At 45.5% G+C, this 19649-nt stretch overlaps 1 protein-coding gene across 2 annotated transcripts in view; it reads left to right on the top strand.

Moving 5' to 3' along the window:
* The first annotated feature begins 2791 nt into the window (after positions 1 to 2791).
* The window catches only part of LOC137531802 (A disintegrin and metalloproteinase with thrombospondin motifs 9-like), a 42382-nt gene continuing 25524 nt past the window's right edge, over positions 2792 to 19649 (top strand). The window contains exon 1 of one of the 2 annotated variants that reach the window (XM_068251766.1): positions 2792 to 3040. In XM_068251766.1, coding sequence (XP_068107867.1) covers positions 2874 to 3040 — 167 coding nt within the window. In that variant the 5' untranslated portion in view covers positions 2792 to 2873. Of the gene's footprint in view, positions 3041 to 18821; positions 18883 to 19649 lie in introns of those variants that run through there. The other variant, XR_011023760.1, reaches the window with a different exon arrangement.

The following is a 19649-nucleotide window of genomic DNA, read 5'->3' as shown; positions in this document are numbered from 1 at the left end:
GTCATAAATCCTGTGAAAAATACATAGCACCACAATCCATGTGGCAAAAACCAATAAGGTGCAGAAAAACAGGTGATGGCTATGAAGCAATGACAATACACGCCTTTAATATACATAAATAAAATATATATGCAGTACAATAAATGTAACATAATTCATATTATCATCTACTGGTAGCACTCCTCAGACCACCCATGTGGTATAGTGTCACCACGCCGGTAACATCACACATATTGTGGCACATTGTACCTGTACTCCTGTGCGATTAATTGTTTCTAGCAATACACTTTGGTTATACAGTGAATTAGCTGTTTATTGAACACTCTTTCCCTCTGCTGGATTGTGTAATTTATATTTAAATGCACATAACATCTTATGATTGTGCAGGGTTAGACATAGAGTCATTCACGGGAACCTTTCAGATCTAAACTGAACTGTAGAAGGAGGCCTCTGGATGTTCCACAGGCTTCCCTGAGACTGATTGACCCTCTCAGTTGCTCGCCGGGACTCTATTCCTCCCAGCCACGATCCCCTCCATGTACAAACATGGTTGCACTGCATGGGCGCCAGTAGGATGCGCGTCTGTGCAGTAGCAGGGAGCCGTGCACGTGGCTCCGTAGAACTGTGCAAGCAAGAGCTGTACTTAGCGCCTGCACGGTGGGAGATGAGCGTTTAGGAAACACAGTTCAGGAAAGCTAAACCAGAATGTTGCAGGGGATATATATATATATATATATATATATGTATATATATATATATATATATATATATATATATATATATATGTATATGTAGCTAACTATCTCTAAGTTGTATCTATTTTACGTGTAGGTAATGATATCTCATAATCAGGGTTGCCAAGCGTCCGTATTTGGACGGACAGTCCGTCCAAATGACACTTAAAAATCCCTGTCCGTAGTGTCCGTCATTTTGGGACAGGCGTCCGTCCAAACAAACTCTTGTTGCAGTCAAGGTCTCCTCTTTCTCTTTTGTCCCGCCCTCCATCCAATCAGTAAGTCTCTTCTTTGCTCAGGAACCTCTCTCCAGCCAATGAAGTAGAGCGAGAGAGAGATGCTGCCCAGTGAGCCCGCCCACATAGAAACTCCGTCCAGACTGAGACTAGTACTAGAGATGGGAAGTTCGGATCTTTTCAATGATCCGGATGATTCGAATCGGATCATTGAAGAGATCCGGATCTTTGATCCGAATCTCGGATCATTTTACTACAGGAAGCATTCGGGGGTGAAATGAACAGCAGGACAGGTCTGTGGGCAGGAGAAGGGGAGGGAGTGGACACACAGAGAAGGGGAGAAGATGGACAGAGGGCAGGGAGTGGACAGAGAAGGGAGGAGGGATGAGCAGAGAGCAGAAATGTTTGCACGTAATACCCACATGCTGCAGTCATATGCTTTACATATATTTCACCTATATGTTCATCTGTACACTTTGAAAGAAAAGGTCGCACAGTGAAAGAAAGCATTCCCAGAAGATAAGTGCAGCTGTTTAGTGCCGAGTGCAGGAGGATTATATTGCCTTTCAATCACACTGTCTGCAAAGTCACTGAGCTGTGCTGAGCCAAAAGCTTCCAATGTGATCACTGTGCAGCACTACGGAACAGCCAGCCTATAATGGGCAGCACGTTATAGCCAGTATATGTGCTCTACACATATCTGGCAGTGGCACCCATGTCCCCTCTCTCTCATCTACCTGTCTCCCTGCAAGGCTGGCTCCCATACAACAGAGCGATCCATCTCTGCTCAGTGCTTCCAAGACCCCGCTGCCCGCTGAGAGGGGGGCGTGTCGCTCCTTGCCCCGCCCCTTTTGCGATCCGAATCGTTCATTTTGATGATTCGGATGATCGACTCATAAAATAGATTCGGATCAAAGATCCGAATCGTTCATGATCCGGACAACACTAACTAGTACAGCTAATTGGAGTGATCAGGGCACACACAGCGTGCTGTGCAGGAGTGACTACCAAGGAACAGTTTGTTCATTCTTCTCCTCCTCTTCTATTTGTTCCCCGGGGCAGCAGGTATCCATGAAGCGGCCAGCTGTGGGGATACACACAGCAGGAGAGGTCATTTAAGCTCTGCACTTTTTTTTTCACTATCAGCTCGGAATCCGCAATAGAGCAGTAGAGAGAGATACACACACAGACAGCCTGTCACTCCCCTGCACAGCTCAGCTTGTCTTTCCTCTGCCCTATTGCCGATTCCAAACTGAAAGTGAAAAGAGTGCAGAGCTCTGATTGAAAGCAGATCACCTCTCCTGCTGGAATCTGCACATGACAGGCAGCTCTTTCTGATCCTATCCTGACTCGTCCTGTGTTCAGCCACTTTAGTCCAGCATGACGCGGAGCACTGCAGCAGCTAGCTGAGCCAGGTAATGTGTGTGGCTCAGCCTGTCAGGCTACATTGCTCAGAACAGCTGCTGTCCCTGCTATAGGTCAATAAATAGCCTTTGGCACCCATTTATGTAGCATAAAAAAAAACTACACTTAAAAAATGTGACCTTCCCTCGTTAAAAAAAAAGTGCGCTACTGACTCCGCCCACATGTCCGTCCAAAAGTTTGTGTGTCCTGCTTTTTTGGACCTTTTGTCCGTAAAAAATTAGAAATTAGGTTGGCAACCCTGCTCATAATCCGGAGTGCCTACCTAAAACTGTTTTTCACAGACGTGTTATATCTCTGACGGCCACAAGGTGGAGCTCCAGACACAGTTTCATGTCTGAGATGCGAGCTCATCACTCTTTGCTCCGTGAGATGCGATGCCTGTAGGGAGTAGGCGGGGTCTTGTTGCTGTACAAACGGGTTGCTGCTGGCTCCTCGATGCTTCGTGTGATGCCTCTAATCGTCCGTCTGCTACCCACAAATGTCACTGTCGCCTGAGCAGAGACCAGACCAGAGACCCGTCCACCACCTTCGCCTGCCTGTCGCTCGTGTGTCCGCGGAGGATGTGTTCCGGCCGGGTAGCTGCCATGCTGTGGATGCCTCGAGCTGTATGGACACGTGCAGCCCGCTGTGGCTCTCACTATTCATGTGATTTCTTCTATAATAACTATTATGCTGCTGACAGTCTAGGATTCTTATATTGATGTATGTAAACACGTTTCTATAGAAGAAATGAAATGTTTTCAGCGCTCCCCTGCAGTATTCAACTCACATGAAAGTAAAGTTCTCACGAGCCAAATGATCATCCAATGAGCAATAAGGTTCAGGGAGAGGAGATACAGCGGCCACCTAGGTTACTGCCAGTGTAGTTACTGCCAGTGTATTAGAAAGCCAGTTCATATGCTGCGAACCATCGTCAGTATAATACATGCAGGGTATATTGCAATCTGTCTTATGACAAGACCCTGCATGTATTATACTGATGATGGATTGATTGCACCATATACTGACTCCCCAATATATGTAGCCAGAAGATCCCCAGTATAGGTAATCAGAGGTAACAGATACATATTCCCCCGTGCTGCAGAGTATTGGCAGCGGGGACAGGTGACGTCACTCACGCCTCCCCATCAGAATCTCATACACATGAACACCTGCAGGAAAAGGGCCGCCCGGAGAGTTCAGGGGAATTATCGTCTTTCCCCCCCTTTGCCTATTCGCTGTACCACACGGGGTAGCTATGTAGTTACACATTCAACAAAAAATCCATAAAACTTTCACAATAAGGTTACTTTACCACGGCCACCAGGGGGCGCTGCGGACACAAGTAATGACGTCCTCTTGGCTGACAAACGTGCTGCTGGCTCCTCGATGCTTCGTGTGATGCCTCTAATCGTCCCTGTCTGCTGTGCTGCCTATAAGTGTCACTGTCGCCTGAGTATAGAGACCAGAGACACGTCCACCACCTTCGCCCGCCTGTCGCTCGGATGTGTTTCCGGCCGGGTAGCTGCCATGCTGTGGATGCCTCGAGCTGGTGATGTATGGACACGTGCAGCCTCCTGTGCTGCTCACTGTGGCTGCTCACTGTGGCTCTCACTATTCATGTCAGTTCTCCTGTAACTATGCTGCTGACAGTCTAGGATTGTTATACTGTATTGCTGTATGTAAACACGTGTAACCAGCTCGGATTCTCTTGATGCACAGTTTTAGGCCTCTTGCACATTGCACGCGATTCCAGTTCAGATTCCGCTTTTTAATCAGTTTTTACATCCGATTCAGATTACGATTTGCAGTGTGCAAGGAGCAAACTGCAAATCAGAATCTGAATCGGATGTAAAAACTGATTAAAAAGCGGAATCTGAATCGGAATCGCGTGCAGTGTGCAAGAGGCCTTATAGTGACCAACCATGGCACTTAAAATAAAGTTATTTATAATAGACTGGTGCGGTGGGGTTACCTTTTTGGCCAGTGCAGTGTTTCCTGAGAAAAAAAGTTGTGCATTATATGTTAGGGAATTATTTTTATGATTTATATGCCAGGCATCAAAATATATTATACTATATATGTGGTTAAATCCAGGGGTCTAGTCCTGGGAAAAGAAGTGAGTGGACTCACCTGGAGAACCTCTGCGCGGCGCGCCAAAACAATGGGCGTGGTCAAGCACACTGTGGGCGTGGTCATGGGTGGGGCCAAATATACATGACCTTAGCAGTGATGTAAAAGGTCTGCCAAGGAAGTTTGAGCTCTGCCGTAGTGTATCCCCCAAAAATTGATGTAATCTGACAGCATTTCACCAAAAAGACACATAATCTGGTAGAAGTTCCTCCAAAATACAGATAATATGGAAGTGGTTCCCCCAAAATAGACAATGTGGCAGCAGCAGTTCCACCAACATACACATAATTTGGAAGCAGTTCCCCAAAATACGCGAAACCTGACAGCGGATCACCCAAAATACACGTAACACCCAGAAGACATAATCTGGCAGTAGTGGTCCCCCAAACATACACAATCTGGCAGCAGTTCCCCAAAATACACGTAATCTGGCAGCAGCCGTTCCCCTAACATACACATAATCTGGCAGCTGTTCCCCAAAATACATAACAGCGATTCTACAAAAATGCAGATAATCTGACAGCAGTTCCCCCAAAATAGGTACCCCCAGGTAGCCAGGTCTATAGGTGTCCCCAGTATAAGTAGCCATGAGTATAGTAGTCCCCAGTATATGTAGCCAGAGGTATAGTTGCCTAGTATATGTAGCCAGGGGTATATGTGCCCAGTATATGTAGCCAGTGGGATATGTCCCCAGTATATGTAGGCAGGGGTATATGTCCCCAGTATATGTAGGCAGTGGTATATGTCCCCAGTATATGTAGGCAGGGGTATATGTCCCCAGTATATGTAGGCAGGGGTATATGTCCCCAGTATATGTAGGCAGGTGTATATGTCCCCAGTATATGTAGGCAGGGGTATATATGCCCAGTATATGTAGGCAGGGGTATATGTCCCCAGTATATGTAGACAGGGGTATGTCCCCAGTATATGTAGGCAGGTGTATATGTCCCCAGTATATGTAGGCAGGGGTATATGTCCCCAGTATATGTAGGCAGGGGTATGTCCCCAGTATATGTAGGCAGGTGTATATGTCCCCAGTATATGTAGGCAGGTGTATATGTCCCCAGTATATGTAGGCAGGGGTATGTCCCCAGTATATGTAGGCAGGGGTATATGTCCCCAGTATATGTAGGCAGGTGTATATGTCCCCAGTATATGTAGGCAGGGGTATATGTGCCCAGTATATGTAGCCAGTGGGATATGTCCCCAGTATATGTAGGCAGGGGTATATGTCCCCAGTATATGTAGGCAGGGGTATATGTCCCCAGTATATGTAGGCAGGGGTATATGTCCCCAGTATATGTAGGCAGGGGTATATGTCCCCAGTATATGTAGGCAGGGGTATATGTCCCCAGTATATGTAGGCAGGTGTATATGTCCCCAGTATATGTAGGCAGGGGTATATATGCCCAGTATATGTAGGCAGGTGTATATGTCCCCAGTATATGTAGGCAGGTGTATATGTCCCCAGTATATGTAGGCAGGTGTATATGTCCCCAGTATATGTAGGCAGGTGTATATGTCCCCAGTATATGTAGGCAGGTGTATATGTGCCCAGGTAGTCAGGTGTGCCCCCAGCCCCCCACCCGGAGGGAGCAGAGCAGGGAAGGCGAGCTATAGGGACAGCGGGGATGGGCGGACATCTCCCCCCCCCCCCATCCCTCACCTTTGTGCTCCCCTTCCTGCCTCTCCTGCGTTTTTAAGTGTCGGCCCGGCGGCGAAAGTGGGCGGAGACTTACCTCGTTCCAGTCGCATGGGACGCTCCGCACTGTGTGCGACTAGAAGACCAGACTAGCCGCACACAGAGCGGAGCGTCCCATGCGACTGGAACGCAGAAAGTCTCCGCCCACTTTCGCCGCCGGCCCGACACTTAAAAACGCTGGAGGGGAGAGGCAGGAAGGGGAGCACAAAGGTGAGGGATGGGGAGGAGATGTCCGCCCATCCCCACTGTCCCTATAGCTCGCCTTCCCTGCTCTGCCCCCCTCCACACAAGCCAGGGTGAACGGCGTTCACTTTGAAGAAAAAGTGGGTGGACGCCGTTCACCCGCGTTCACGCAGGACTCGACCCCTGGTTAAATCCAGAGAACTTGTGGCCACAGCTTGATTTTAATTGCTTTCATTGTAATGCAGGTTTTTGAAGTAAAGTTTTGCTCAAGATAAGCCATAGTATATAATGATTTAATATGTGCCACAAGAGGTAGCGCTCACGGTGTGCAATTAACCCACCCTAAAGCAATAAAAATCGACAGATTGTATTAACCTTTACATAAAAAACAGAGATTGTTTAGAGCAAGCAAATAACATTAAACGCAAACGGCCAAGTGCAGGAGACCAGAGTTGTCCTCATATGACCCACTGCATAACACTAAATGTCCAATAATTCTTTTGCAAGCTGTGTTCTAGACCATATGCATGAAAAAACCTATGCAGTTAAAAGTCCAAGTTCAAAAGACCTAAAGTCTATTTTACATGAAAATTACATAAAAATTACATAGACCTGACTAATGTCAACATATATGATAAAATATCACTTTCTTCACATAAGTTTTCTCAGGAGCAGCAGTCAGTGTACTTCTAGCGATATCAGACAGGTCACCTCCACCAGCACCCTTTTGTGTGCCACTCACCCCTGTCCTAGACCAACCAATGGTCTATATGAGCCTTGGGACCGTTCCCGGGTCGTCCCCCACCACTCCAGCAAGAGTAATGTCCACACGCCACCAATAGATGGTAATCTTCATATGATGATTGACCTCAGTAAGAAAAAACCTCCATAGCGTGATACTGTTAAAAGCTATTTATTTATAAAAAGCAATTGCACTCACATGTTCCTTGGATAAAATCAGCGTTTGAGTAATTTATATACACGGGCTCTCCCCCGTTTGGTGGCCAGGCTGGCAGGCTTCTATCAGTGTCCCCCCTCCGCTTCCGCCGCGCGCACGGAAAAAACGCTGGGATGGATACCACACGTGCCTCCTCGCCTCTGCTCACCCTAGCGTAGGTTCCCACTTCCGCATCAGGCTCCGCCCGATCGATTTCGTCACTCAGTGACTCATCAGGGGCATGGAGCCTGATACGTATCGTGGGATATTTAAGCCATGACCTGCCCCATTGCGCACGCTCCCAAAGAAAACCCTTTCCTACACAAGCGCCCTATCCCTACCATGCAGTTTACACATCTGCCGCCATCTAGGGATAGCAAGTGGTAATTCATCCCAAAAAAAACCCCACATATTGTATGACTATACAGCCTGCGAGTCTGCCGCCATCTAGGGGTTACATTTAGCGTTACATCCCACAAACATTAAAGATATAAGCTAAGTATATTTGATTATCAGCCTATCTATATACACATGCTAATCCTTTCCTATGGCAAGGTTACTCAATATACGTCTGCTATAGTACCCATGTGTATCCAGTCATTCCCGCTCCATTTCCCCACAGAATCCCAGGCCTTGCTTCCATCCCTCACCCCCCAGGGAAATGACTTGTTGATAAAATATAAATATACTCATTTTTGTCCTTACCCCCCCCCCCCCCCCCCCATAATTTTAATTATATATAGAGCAGGAATAGTTGAACACACATTTACAAATAGATAATGATTTCCATTATCCCATACATCCCAATCAACCCTCAGATATTCCTTCTACAGCTTTCCATGAATCCCCCCCCCCATCCATACCAACATACAGGGGAATCAGTCTAGGCTGGCCACACCAACTTGATACTAATCCAGGTTTCTTTTGGGATGCATGTGCACACATCACACCCCTACTCCCCCAGAAAACATACCAAGTCAATGTCTATGTTAAGACCACCCGGTCTCAAGGTACCCATCCTGTGTATCCATCGGGTCTCCTCCTGTGAGACTCTCTTTAGTTTGTTACATCCCCTCCAATTCGGAATAATTTTTTGGAGCCCACAAAAAGATAAGTCATTAGGGTTACAATCATGGTGGCTCCCAAAGTGGGCTGAGACACCATGATTTGGGTATCCCTTTTTAATATTGCGCACATGCTCCCCCATCCTTTCCTTAAGGGTGCGGGTAGTTCTACCTATATACTGCCATCCGCATTTACACCAAGCAAGGTATACGACAAACCTATCATTACATGTAATAAACTCCTGAATCCTAAAACTCCTCCCATTGCTAAACGATACCACATTGTTAGTTTTGACACCATTTGCTTCCCTGCAGGCTTTACATCCTCTACATGGGAAAAAACCTGCTGTCTGCCACCCCTGCATTCGCGGGACCTTTTTAGGTTCCACACAGCTGGGTGCCAGGATCTGTTTCAGGTTTTGGGCTTTCCTATAAATGAACTTTGGTTGCGTAGGGATTATACTCCTAAGGGTCAGGTCCGTCTCCAGGATCCCCCAATGCTGTTTAATTATATTTTGGAGTTGTTTATACTGAGTGTTATATCCTGTAATAAAGGCCAGTTCAAACTCACCTCTGCCATTCTCAGCTTGCTTCTCCTCCAAAAGAATCTGTCTGTTCAAAGTCCCTACTCTCTCGATCTCCTCATCCAACTGTTTTTCCCCGTAACCCTTCTCCACAAATCTATTTTTCAGGGTCTCCGCTTGCCTGTAATATTCCTCTACATTCGAGCAGTTACGTTTCATCCTTAAAAACTGCCCCCTTGGTATCCCTCTAATCCATGCCGGATGGTGGCAGCTGTCAGTTGATATATACCCATTCCTATCCGTATCTTTGAAATAAGTTCTGGTCCCCATCAGATTTTCCTCTCTCATAATTTCTAGATCTAAAAACTGAATTTTATCAATACCATATTGCATGGTGAGGGAAATGCCCAAATCATTTTCATTTAATTTAGTTACATATTGTTCCAAATGCTCCCGTCCACCCCCCCATATAAAGAAAAGGTCATCAATGAATCTTCGCCATAGCGGCACAAGGGGGGGGAAGAGGAGCAAAAAGGATGAGGCAGTGATGGGGGAGGGGGTGTTCAACATCAGTGGCACAACTTTGAGCACTAGAGAGTTGGCCATATTGGATAAGGGTCTGAAGTACGCACCACGGCAGGGTATGGATAAATTTACCACGTATATTGAAATTAACAAGTTTGCACGAAAACTTCACTTAAAAAAGTACTTTGCTGGGCGTCCTAATCGAAATTTTGGACAAAAGGAACCAGATAGATATGTACATACTAATTTGCGCACTAAATCCACATTCAATCCACAGGACACTAATTATAATGCAATTGAGGTTTTTAAAAATATGGTTATTAGGGACATGGATAACATCCCAGAGCAAAAAAATGGAAATACTAGGGAGGTGGCGAAGGAGATGCTGGAGAGTAAAAACTTAGTGGTTAGGCCGGCAGATAAGGGGGGAGGGGTGGTGGTTCTAAGTAAACTGCAGTATAAAAATGAATTGGATAGATTGGTAGGGGATACAGAGGCTTATACCCGATTGAAGGGAGACCCCACAGGTAAGTATATGGCGGAACTGAGAGAGATACTTAGGGAAGGGATGGATAGGGGATTTGTTACGGATGAGGAGTTTAAATATATTGTTCCGGATGTTCCCCGAATACCCGTCATATACCAGGTCCCTAAAATGCACAAAAACAAAACTGACCCCCCAGGAAGGCCCATAGTCAGTGGGATAGGGTCGGTTACCCACAGATTGGGACAATATCTGGATGAGTTTCTCAAACCCATGGTGGAAAAACTTCCCAATATACTTAAGGATACCAAGCACATGCTTCAAATTATAGAAGGGAAGGAATTGAAAGGGGAAGAAATAATGGTCACAATGGATGTATCCTCTCTGTATACTAACATCAAACATGAATTGGGGTTGGAGGCAGTTGATTTCTTTTTTAAGAAGGAGGGAAAAGTGAAAGATGAACAGAGGGTATATATACTGAGGTTACTTAAATTTGCTTTAGAAAGGAACTATTTCTGGCATGGTGGAAATTTCTACAGCCAGACGAAAGGATGCGCTATGGGGGCAAGTTACGCTCCGAGCCTCGCAAATTTGTTCATGGGAAAGTGGGAACAAATAGTGTTGGGGGAGGGGGGTCCGGTGAGGCTATGGCGAAGATTCATTGATGACCTTTTCTTTATATGGGGGGGTGGACGGGAGCATTTGGAACAATATGTAACTAAATTAAATGAAAATGATTTGGGCATTTCCCTCACCATGCAATATGGTATTGATAAAATTCAGTTTTTAGATCTAGAAATTATGAGAGAGGAAAATCTGATGGGGACCAGAACTTATTTCAAAGATACGGATAGGAATGGGTATATATCAACTGACAGCTGCCACCATCCGGCATGGATTAGAGGGATACCAAGGGGGCAGTTTTTAAGGATGAAACGTAACTGCTCGAATGTAGAGGAATATTACAGGCAAGCGGAGACCCTGAAAAATAGATTTGTGGAGAAGGGTTACGGGGAAAAACAGTTGGATGAGGAGATCGAGAGAGTAGGGACTTTGAACAGACAGATTCTTTTGGAGGAGAAGCAAGCTGAGAATGGCAGAGGTGAGTTTGAACTGGCCTTTATTACAGGATATAACACTCAGTATTAACAACTCCAAAATATAATTAAACAGCATTGGGGGATCCTGGAGACGGACCTGACCCTTAGGAGTATAATCCCTACGCAACCAAAGTTCATTTATAGGAAAGCCCAAAACCTGAAACAGATCCTGGCACCCAGCTGTGTGGAACCTAAAAAGGTCCCGCGAATGCAGGGGTGGCAGACAGCAGGTTTTTTCCCATGTAGAGGATGTAAAGCCTGCAGGGAAGCAAATGGTGTCAAAACTAACAATGTGGTATCGTTTAGCAATGGGAGGAGTTTTAGGATTCAGGAGTTTATTACATGTAATGATAGGTTTGTCGTATACCTTGCTTGGTGTAAATGCGGATGGCAGTATATAGGTAGAACTACCCGCACCCTTAAGGAAAGGATGGGGGAGCATGTGCGCAATATTAAAAAGGGATACCCAAATCATGGTGTCTCAGCCCACTTTGGGAGCCACCATGATTGTAACCCTAATGATTTATCTTTTTGTGGGCTCCAAAAAATTATTCCGAATTGGAGGGGATGTAACAAACTAAAGAGAGTCTCACAGGAGGAGACCCGATGGATACACAGGATGGGTACCTTGAGACTGGGTGGTCTTAACATAGACATTGACTTGGTATGTTTTCTGGGGGAGTAGGGGTGTGATGTGTGCACATGCATCCCAAAAGAAACCTGGATTAGTATCAAGTTGGTGTGGCCAGCCTAGACTGATTCCCCTGTATGTTGGTATGGATGGGGGGGGGGGGGGGGGGATTCATGGAAAGCTGTAGAAGGAATATCTGAGGGTTGATTGGGATGTATGGGATAATGGAAATCATTATCTATTTGTAAATGTGTGTTCAACTATTCCTGCTCTATATATAATTAAAATTATGGGGGGGGGGGTAAGGACAAAAATGAGTATATTTATATTTTATCAACAAGTCATTTCCCTGGGGGGTGAGGGATGGAAGCAAGGCCTGGGATTCTGTGGGGAAATGGAGCGGGAATGACTGGATACACATGGGTACTATAGCAGACGTATATTGAGTAACCTTGCCATAGGAAAGGATTAGCATGTGTATATAGATAGGCTGATAATCAAATATACTTAGCTTATATCTTTAATGTTTGTGGGATGTAACGCTAAATGTAACCCCTAGATGGCGGCAGACTCGCAGGCTGTATAGTCATACAATATGTGGGGTTTTTTTTGGGATGAATTACCACTTGCTATCCCTAGATGGCGGCAGATGTGTAAACTGCATGGTATGGATAGGGCGCTTGTGTAGGAAAGGGTTTTCTTTGGGAGCGTGCGCAATGGGGCAGGTCATGGCTTAAATATCCCACGATACGTATCAGGCTCCATGCCCCTGATGAGTCACTGAGTGACGAAATCGATCGGGCGGAGCCTGATGCGGAAGTGGGAACCTACGCTAGGGTGAGCAGAGGCGAGGAGGCACGTGTGGTATCCATCCCAGCGTTTTTTCCGTGCGCGCGGCGGAAGCGGAGGGGGGACACTGATAGAAGCCTGCCAGCCTGGCCACCAAACGGGGGAGAGCCCGTGTATATAAATTACTCAAACGCTGATTTTATCCAAGGAACATGTGAGTGCAATTGCTTTTTATAAATAAATAGCTTTTAACAGTATCACGCAATGGAGGTTTTTTCTTACTGAGGTCAATCATCATATGAAGATTACCATCTATTGGTGGCGTGTGGACATTACTCTTGCTGGAGTGGTGGGGGACGACCCGGGAACGGTCCCAAGGCTCATATAGACCATTGGTTGGTCTAGGACAGGGGTGAGTGGCACACAAAAGGGTGCTGGTGCAGGTGACCTGTCTGATATCGCTAGAAGTACACTGACTGCTGCTCCTGAGAAAACTTATGTGAAGAAAGTGATATTTTATCATATATGTTGACATTAGTCAGGTCTATGTAATTTTTATGTAATTTTCATGTAAAATAGACTTTAGGTCTTTTGAACTTGGACTTTTAACTGCATAGGTTTTTTCATGCATATGGTCTAGAACACAGCTTGCAAAAGAATTATTGGACATTTAGTGTTATGCAGTGGGTCATATGAGGACAACTCTGGTCTCCTGCACTTGGCCGTTTGCGTTTAATGTTATTTGCTTGCTCTAAACAATCTCTGTTTTTTATGTAAAGGTTAATACAATCTGTCGATTTTTATTGCTTTAGGGTGGGTTAATTGCACACCGTGAGCGCTACCTCTTGTGGCACATATTTTTTAAAACTAAGAGGAGGCGAACAGGTGACAGGGGTTTGGGCAAAACTGTGAGCGCTGACCTCTTTTTGAAATCGATATAATGATTTAATGTCTTGTTCATTGAATATTTGCATCAGGTTGTTGACCTATATCCCTTTTTTCATATCCCCATATACTGGGTATATATTATATAACACGTTATTGGTTATGATTTCTTTGCTCAAATTTTTTTTTTAAAGGAAACCAGAAGTCTAGGTATAGCAAAAATCGATACTTACCCGGGGTTTCCTCCCGCCCCATTAATATACGTGACTCCCGATGGTCTGCCGTTTAGCCGCGATGAGCCCTGGTAACTTAGTGACGTCAGTCCAGGTCTGCTGCGCAGAAGATCCAGACCTGATGTGACTGAGCAAGTTACCGTGGCTGATCGCGGCTGAACGGCAGACCACGGGAGAACGGCGGGGGACTCGCACGTGTTTAGGGGGCAGGAGGAAGCCCCGGGTAAGTATCGATTTTTGCTATACCTTGATCTCTGGTACTCTTTAATTTCCTAGCTAAATTGCAGGAAAACACACTTTTTAAATAAAGAAAATTGCGACTATGTCTCATCATAGCGATCATGGTTTCCATTAGAAAGGGATGGGGCTGTTACTGTCCTTGGCACCTTAAATATGGCCACTAACAAAACAATTTGATGAACAATCATTTACGAAGGATTCTTTGTATGAACAGTCGGAAATGATTGTTTGGGACCACTGGACAAAAACAAACAAACAATCTGATCAGATTGACGGAATCGTTCCAAAAATCATATCGAATTTATTAAACTGATCGGATTGTTAGGACATTTTTTTTCAATTAGTGGTCACAAATGATCATTTCCAATCGATCATAAAAGATCGTTTAGCAAATTGTATTGTTAGTGGCCAGCTTTCCACTCTAATCACTGTCTCATGTCATCCTTATGGTGGCCACTAATGATCCAACCTCTCTCATCCAATCTTACCATTTCAATGTAATATAAGGGACTCTCTAAATGATTCATTCAATATATTTACTCAATTTACCTTTATACTACATAGATTTGGTAAGATTGGATGAAAAAGATTGGATCATTAGTGGCCACCTTTAGTGACAGGAGACAAGGATTAAAGCGGACCTGAACTCAAAACTTTCTCTCTGGTCTAAAAGAAGAAACGCAACAGCATAATAACCTTTACAGAAAAATATTTATATGTTACAGCTGATACAAATCCTGCAATATATCTGCACTGTTTCTACTTCCTGCTTTCATGGAAGCAGACATATTGTTAACATCCTGTGATTTCAAATGAGCTTATCTGCCGTTGGCAGTCATCTGAAACGGGAGAGATCAAATTACAACTTGTGATTATACACAGATGAGGGGGAATTAGACAGGCTAAACTCTCTAATGCTGATTACACACCATGTGCATCGATTCGATTATTTCTGACATGTCCGATTGAAGCTTCGATAGATCGTTAGGTCAATTTGCCATACTTTACATGGCAATCGACCTAAAAATCATCGAAATGCGCTCGGAAATGCTCGGAAATAATCAAATCGACGTGTATCGACGGACGCATTAGACGCGGAAACGCATGGTGTGTATCCAGCATTAGGGCGTGTTCACACTAAGGGCGTTTTCAGCGATTTTTAAAATCCCCCTAAAAGCACTTGTGCGATGATTCCCTATAAGAGTGTTTACATCTGAGCGGTTCGATTATGATCCGCTCACCAAAGCGCTGCCTGTACCATTTTTAGAGTGATTTGCCTCAATGGAAGGTATAAGGAAATCGCAAAACGCTTGAAAAAGCGCTTTGTATGGCGATTTCCCCAGCGCTTTTAATAATAAATACATTGCATTTATTTTTTTCCGGTTCAAAGAGTTCACTTCCTGACTTGTGTTAGGAAGTGAAAAAACAAATCGATCTGCAAAAGCGCTTTACAAAAAAATCACAACACGCAGGTAAGCGCCAGGAGGCGCTAAAAATAATCATGCAAAAAAAAAATCTCAAAACGCTGGTGTCAGTGATTTCGATTTTAGATGTGAACAAGGCCTAAATGCATACAGGGTGCATTTCTATATGTTCTCTTTCTGTCCTATGTAAGAGTTCAGTTCCATTTTAAAGGAATCATACGCCAATAACAGCCTCCCCACGATCTACTTACCCAGGGCTTTTTTCCAACCCCTTGCCACCGACACGTCCTGCGCTGCAGCTCCGCTCCCAGCTGCCGGCCCGGGACCCCCGTCGGTGCAGAGGCTGACCTCAAGATCGTCCTCTACTACTGCACCTGTGTTAGCACAGCTGTCAATCAAGTCCACGCTGTCCGGATTGTACTGATCAGGCTCAGTAGTTCTGCACCTGCGCAATACACTCCGGACAGCGTGGACCTAATTGACAGCTGCGCTCACACAGGTGCAGTAGAGGACTACCTCGAGGTTGGCCTCTGCACCAGCAGGACCCCGGGCCGACGGCTGGGAGCAGAGCTGCAGCGTGGGACGTGTTGGCGGCAAGGGGCTTGAGGAAGCCCTGGGTAAGTAGTTCATGGGGAGGCTGTTTTTGGTTGATGATTACTTTAAGGTGTAAACTCCTAAGGTCGGTGAGGCCTGGGAACCACTCCGAGTGCTTTGTAGCAATTACAGGGCGCCCATGATTTGCTGAATCGTGGAAGCGATTTCACCCCAATTACCGTAGTGATGGTGATTTGGCTATAGCCACTAATGCAATCACTCTGGGATCACATTCCAATATGCTGAAAGCAGCATTCTGCGATCGTTCTGTGATTGTGACACTGCTAGTGGGACCACCCCATAGAGATCCACAGTTTTACTGCTTTGCCAATCGCTGCTAATCACAAGCGCTGGAAAGCTCTCCTAGTGAGTCACAGGCCTTATGAAGCAGGGATTGGACTGTAAGCTGCTGAGGCAAATGTTTGTCAATTGCATTCTTTTTGAATTGTTCAAGGATTTAATGCGGTAATTAAAGCAGACCTGAACTCAGAACTTCTTGCTCTAAAAGATACGCAGCAGCATAATAACCTTTAAAGAAAAGCATTTCTTTGTCACAGCTGATACAAATCCTGCAATAAATCTGCAGTGTATCTACCTCCTGCTTTCATGGAAGCAGACATATTGTTAATATCCTTTGATACCAAATGAGTTTTTCAACCGTGGACCATTGTAGCCCCTCACACACTCCATTGAGTTCTGGTTCACCATGAGCTTGCTGGTTAGTCTGTACCTCAGGGTGTTTCAAGTCCCACTACATAGAGCCAAATTAATCCAAGCCATGCATTGATGAGGATCAACCAATCCAAACAGTATGTATGCATGTTGGATTATTATGGCTCTGTACCAATTAACAAGCTGACACATCATTGCATTCCAGCGGATCTGGAGGTGTGTTTAGCTTCTAAGGACAACAAAGGTTAATTTGCATATATTCAGCAGTGATGCACTGTGAGACATCTCGGAGCTCACTCCAACCTGAATTATAGCAAATTCTTTCTGTTTTAAGAAAGCAAACTTTTGTTTTCCATAGCATTTTAGTAAGGGGGCTTTTTGGACCATTGTAGCCCCTCACACACTCCAGTGAGTTCTGATTCACCATGAACCTTGCTGGTTAGTCTGTGTCTCAACCGTGGCAGTTAACTAAAACAGGAGAGATATTCCAAGAGGCAAGGCGCTCACGGCCCTTGATAGGTCTATAAGCTATGAATTAAAACAACCTTGAAAATGATACAGAGTAAATTGGTACAACACAGTTCTTATTCCATAAAGTCCTTTTAGCAAGTCCATAAACTAGCATCCGCACAGTAGTTGTTATGCTTCCATACAGGTATAATCTTCAACAATAGGCAAGACAGAGATGGCCACCACCAACACCCTTTGTGTGCCACTCACCGCTCTTTCTGACCAAAAAGGTCAATACACGCCTTGGGACAGTTCCCGGGTCGTCCCCCACCTCTTAGATCAATTCACCTCTCCGATCAACAATATCTCCTTTCAGGGATGATTCTTCTATTAACCACCTCAGAGGAACAAACTCCACATAGTATAATACCGTTTTAAAATTGTTTATTAAAAGTAACAAATACACTCACATGGTCCAATGGTTAAATATCGCTCAGAGTTTTTTGCAACGGGCTCTCCCCCGTATAGGTGGCCTAGGCTGGCAGGCTTCCGACCTCCTGGGCTCACTCCTGGACACCGCCGCGCGCTCAGTGTACCGGGACTCCCCTTCTAGGTCCGTCTCGCCGCCACGCCACTTCGTAGTGTGCTTGTCCGCTTCCGCATCAGGCTCCGCCCTATCGATTTCGTCACACAGTGACTCATCAGGGGCATCTGATACACAGTGACTCATCAGGGGCATCTGATGAGTCACTGTGTGACGAAATCGATAGGGCGGAGCCTGATGCGGAAGCGGACAAGCACACTACGAAGTGGCGTGGCGGCGAGACGGACCTAGAAGGGGAGTCCCGGTACACTGAGCGCGCGGCGGTGTCCAGGAGTGAGCCCAGGAGGTCAGAAGCCTGCCAGCCTAGGCCACCTATACGGGGGAGAGCCCGTTGCAAAAAACTCTGAGCGATATTTAACCATTGGACCATGTGAGTGTATTTGTTACTTTTAATAAACAATTTTAAAACGGTATTATACTATGTGGAGTTTGTTCCTCTGAGGTGGTTAATAGAAGAATCATCCCTGAAAGGAGATATTGTTGATCGGAGAGGTGAATTGATCTAAGAGGTGGGGGACGACCCGGGAACTGTCCCAAGGCGTGTATTGACCTTTTTGGTCAGAAAGAGCGGTGAGTGGCACACAAAGGGTGTTGGTGGTGGCCATCTCTGTCTTGCCTATTGTTGAAGATTATACCTGTATGGAAGCATAACAACTACTGTGCGGATGCTATTTTATGGACTTGCTAAAAGGACTTTATGGAATAAGAACTGTGTTGTACCAATTTACTCTGTATCATTTTCAAGGTTGTTTTAATTCATAGCTTATAGACCTATCAAGCGCCGTGAGCGCCTTGCCTCTTGGAATATCTATTTGTAAATTAAGAGGTGGCGAACAGGTGTTCTATGTTTATGTAAATCAGAGGGTGGGATCATCAAAGCTGAGAGCGCTACCTCTTTGGAGTATTAAAACAGGAGAGAGATCAAATTACAACTTGTGATTAAGACACAGATGAGGATGAAATTAGACAGGCTTAACTCTCTAAATACATACAGGGTGCATTTCTCTGTTTTCCTTCTATCCTGTGCAAGAGTTCAGGTCCACTTTAAAGGTTGCCTAAACTGAAACAAATCTGGCCAGCTAAACTTACTTTGGGTGTCTCTCAGTCCACTGTAGCCCTTCAGGTTCCTTATTGTCGATCTGCTCTCATCCATTCAGCAGCTGTGCCCCTCTGAAAGTTGGTCCACTGAATAAGCACAGAACGCTTCCAGCCACAGGAGCACGATCGATGGGGCGCACTGCCCAGGGCCGCGCATGCAGATTTCGGATGGGACAGCTGCTGAGTGGAACAGCGAGGGACCAGCAGGACAACGGGGCTGGAAGAAATTCTAGGTAAGCTAAATTGGCCAGATTTGTTTCATTTTAGGTTTCCTTTCCTTTAGGGTACTTTTACACTTGTGCACTGCGGTAGTGGTGGGATTTGGAACACTCGCGCTGCACCCAAAAAGTTGCACTTTGCGTTATAGCCATGGTGCGACCGATGAGAAAAATAACACGACTTCCGGTGCTTTTCAGTGAGTCACAGGGTAAGACACTGCAGCTTGTGCATTAGTTGTCCGGTGCCCGGGACACTTCCATTTCATTGTGTCACACTGCAGGCAGTGTGTCATGCCTTATTGACTTAAATGGCCACTGGGACGAGCTGTGGCGAGGGAGAGTACGGGGATGTGATGCGGTAAGTGACGCTGTCATAGTTAGGGGTGTATTTAGGGTTTGGGCTCCCCTAGGCACCCCAATCCTATGAACCCCCCCCCCCCCCCCCCGAGGCGGCAAAAATGGGCGTGGTCACACACTGCAGTGGGCATGTCCATAACATACAGTGGGTGTGGCCAATTAAAATTTACTAGTAAGAGTGCAGCCCAAAGTCGGTGGGGCCATGTTTTCTTCCCGGGTATGAGTAAAGTGACCCTAAAAAAGCAAGTAGGAAATGTTCCCCCCCCCCCCCCCCCCAAAAAAAAAAACCACACATTAGCCAGTGTTCTCTCGCACAAAATAGTGGTAGGTATTAGATTGTGAGCTCCCCTGAGAAAAGTCAGTAACATGACTATCTTCTCTGCAAAGTGCTGCAGAAGATGTCAGTACTATATAAATACATAATA

This window comes from Hyperolius riggenbachi, chromosome 9, assembly GCF_040937935.1.
Source record: "Hyperolius riggenbachi isolate aHypRig1 chromosome 9, aHypRig1.pri, whole genome shotgun sequence".
NCBI classification, from domain to species: Eukaryota; Metazoa; Chordata; class Amphibia; order Anura; family Hyperoliidae; genus Hyperolius; species Hyperolius riggenbachi.
The sequence above is the reverse complement of the archived record's forward strand: the minus strand, read 5'-3'. Positions and strand labels throughout refer to the sequence as shown.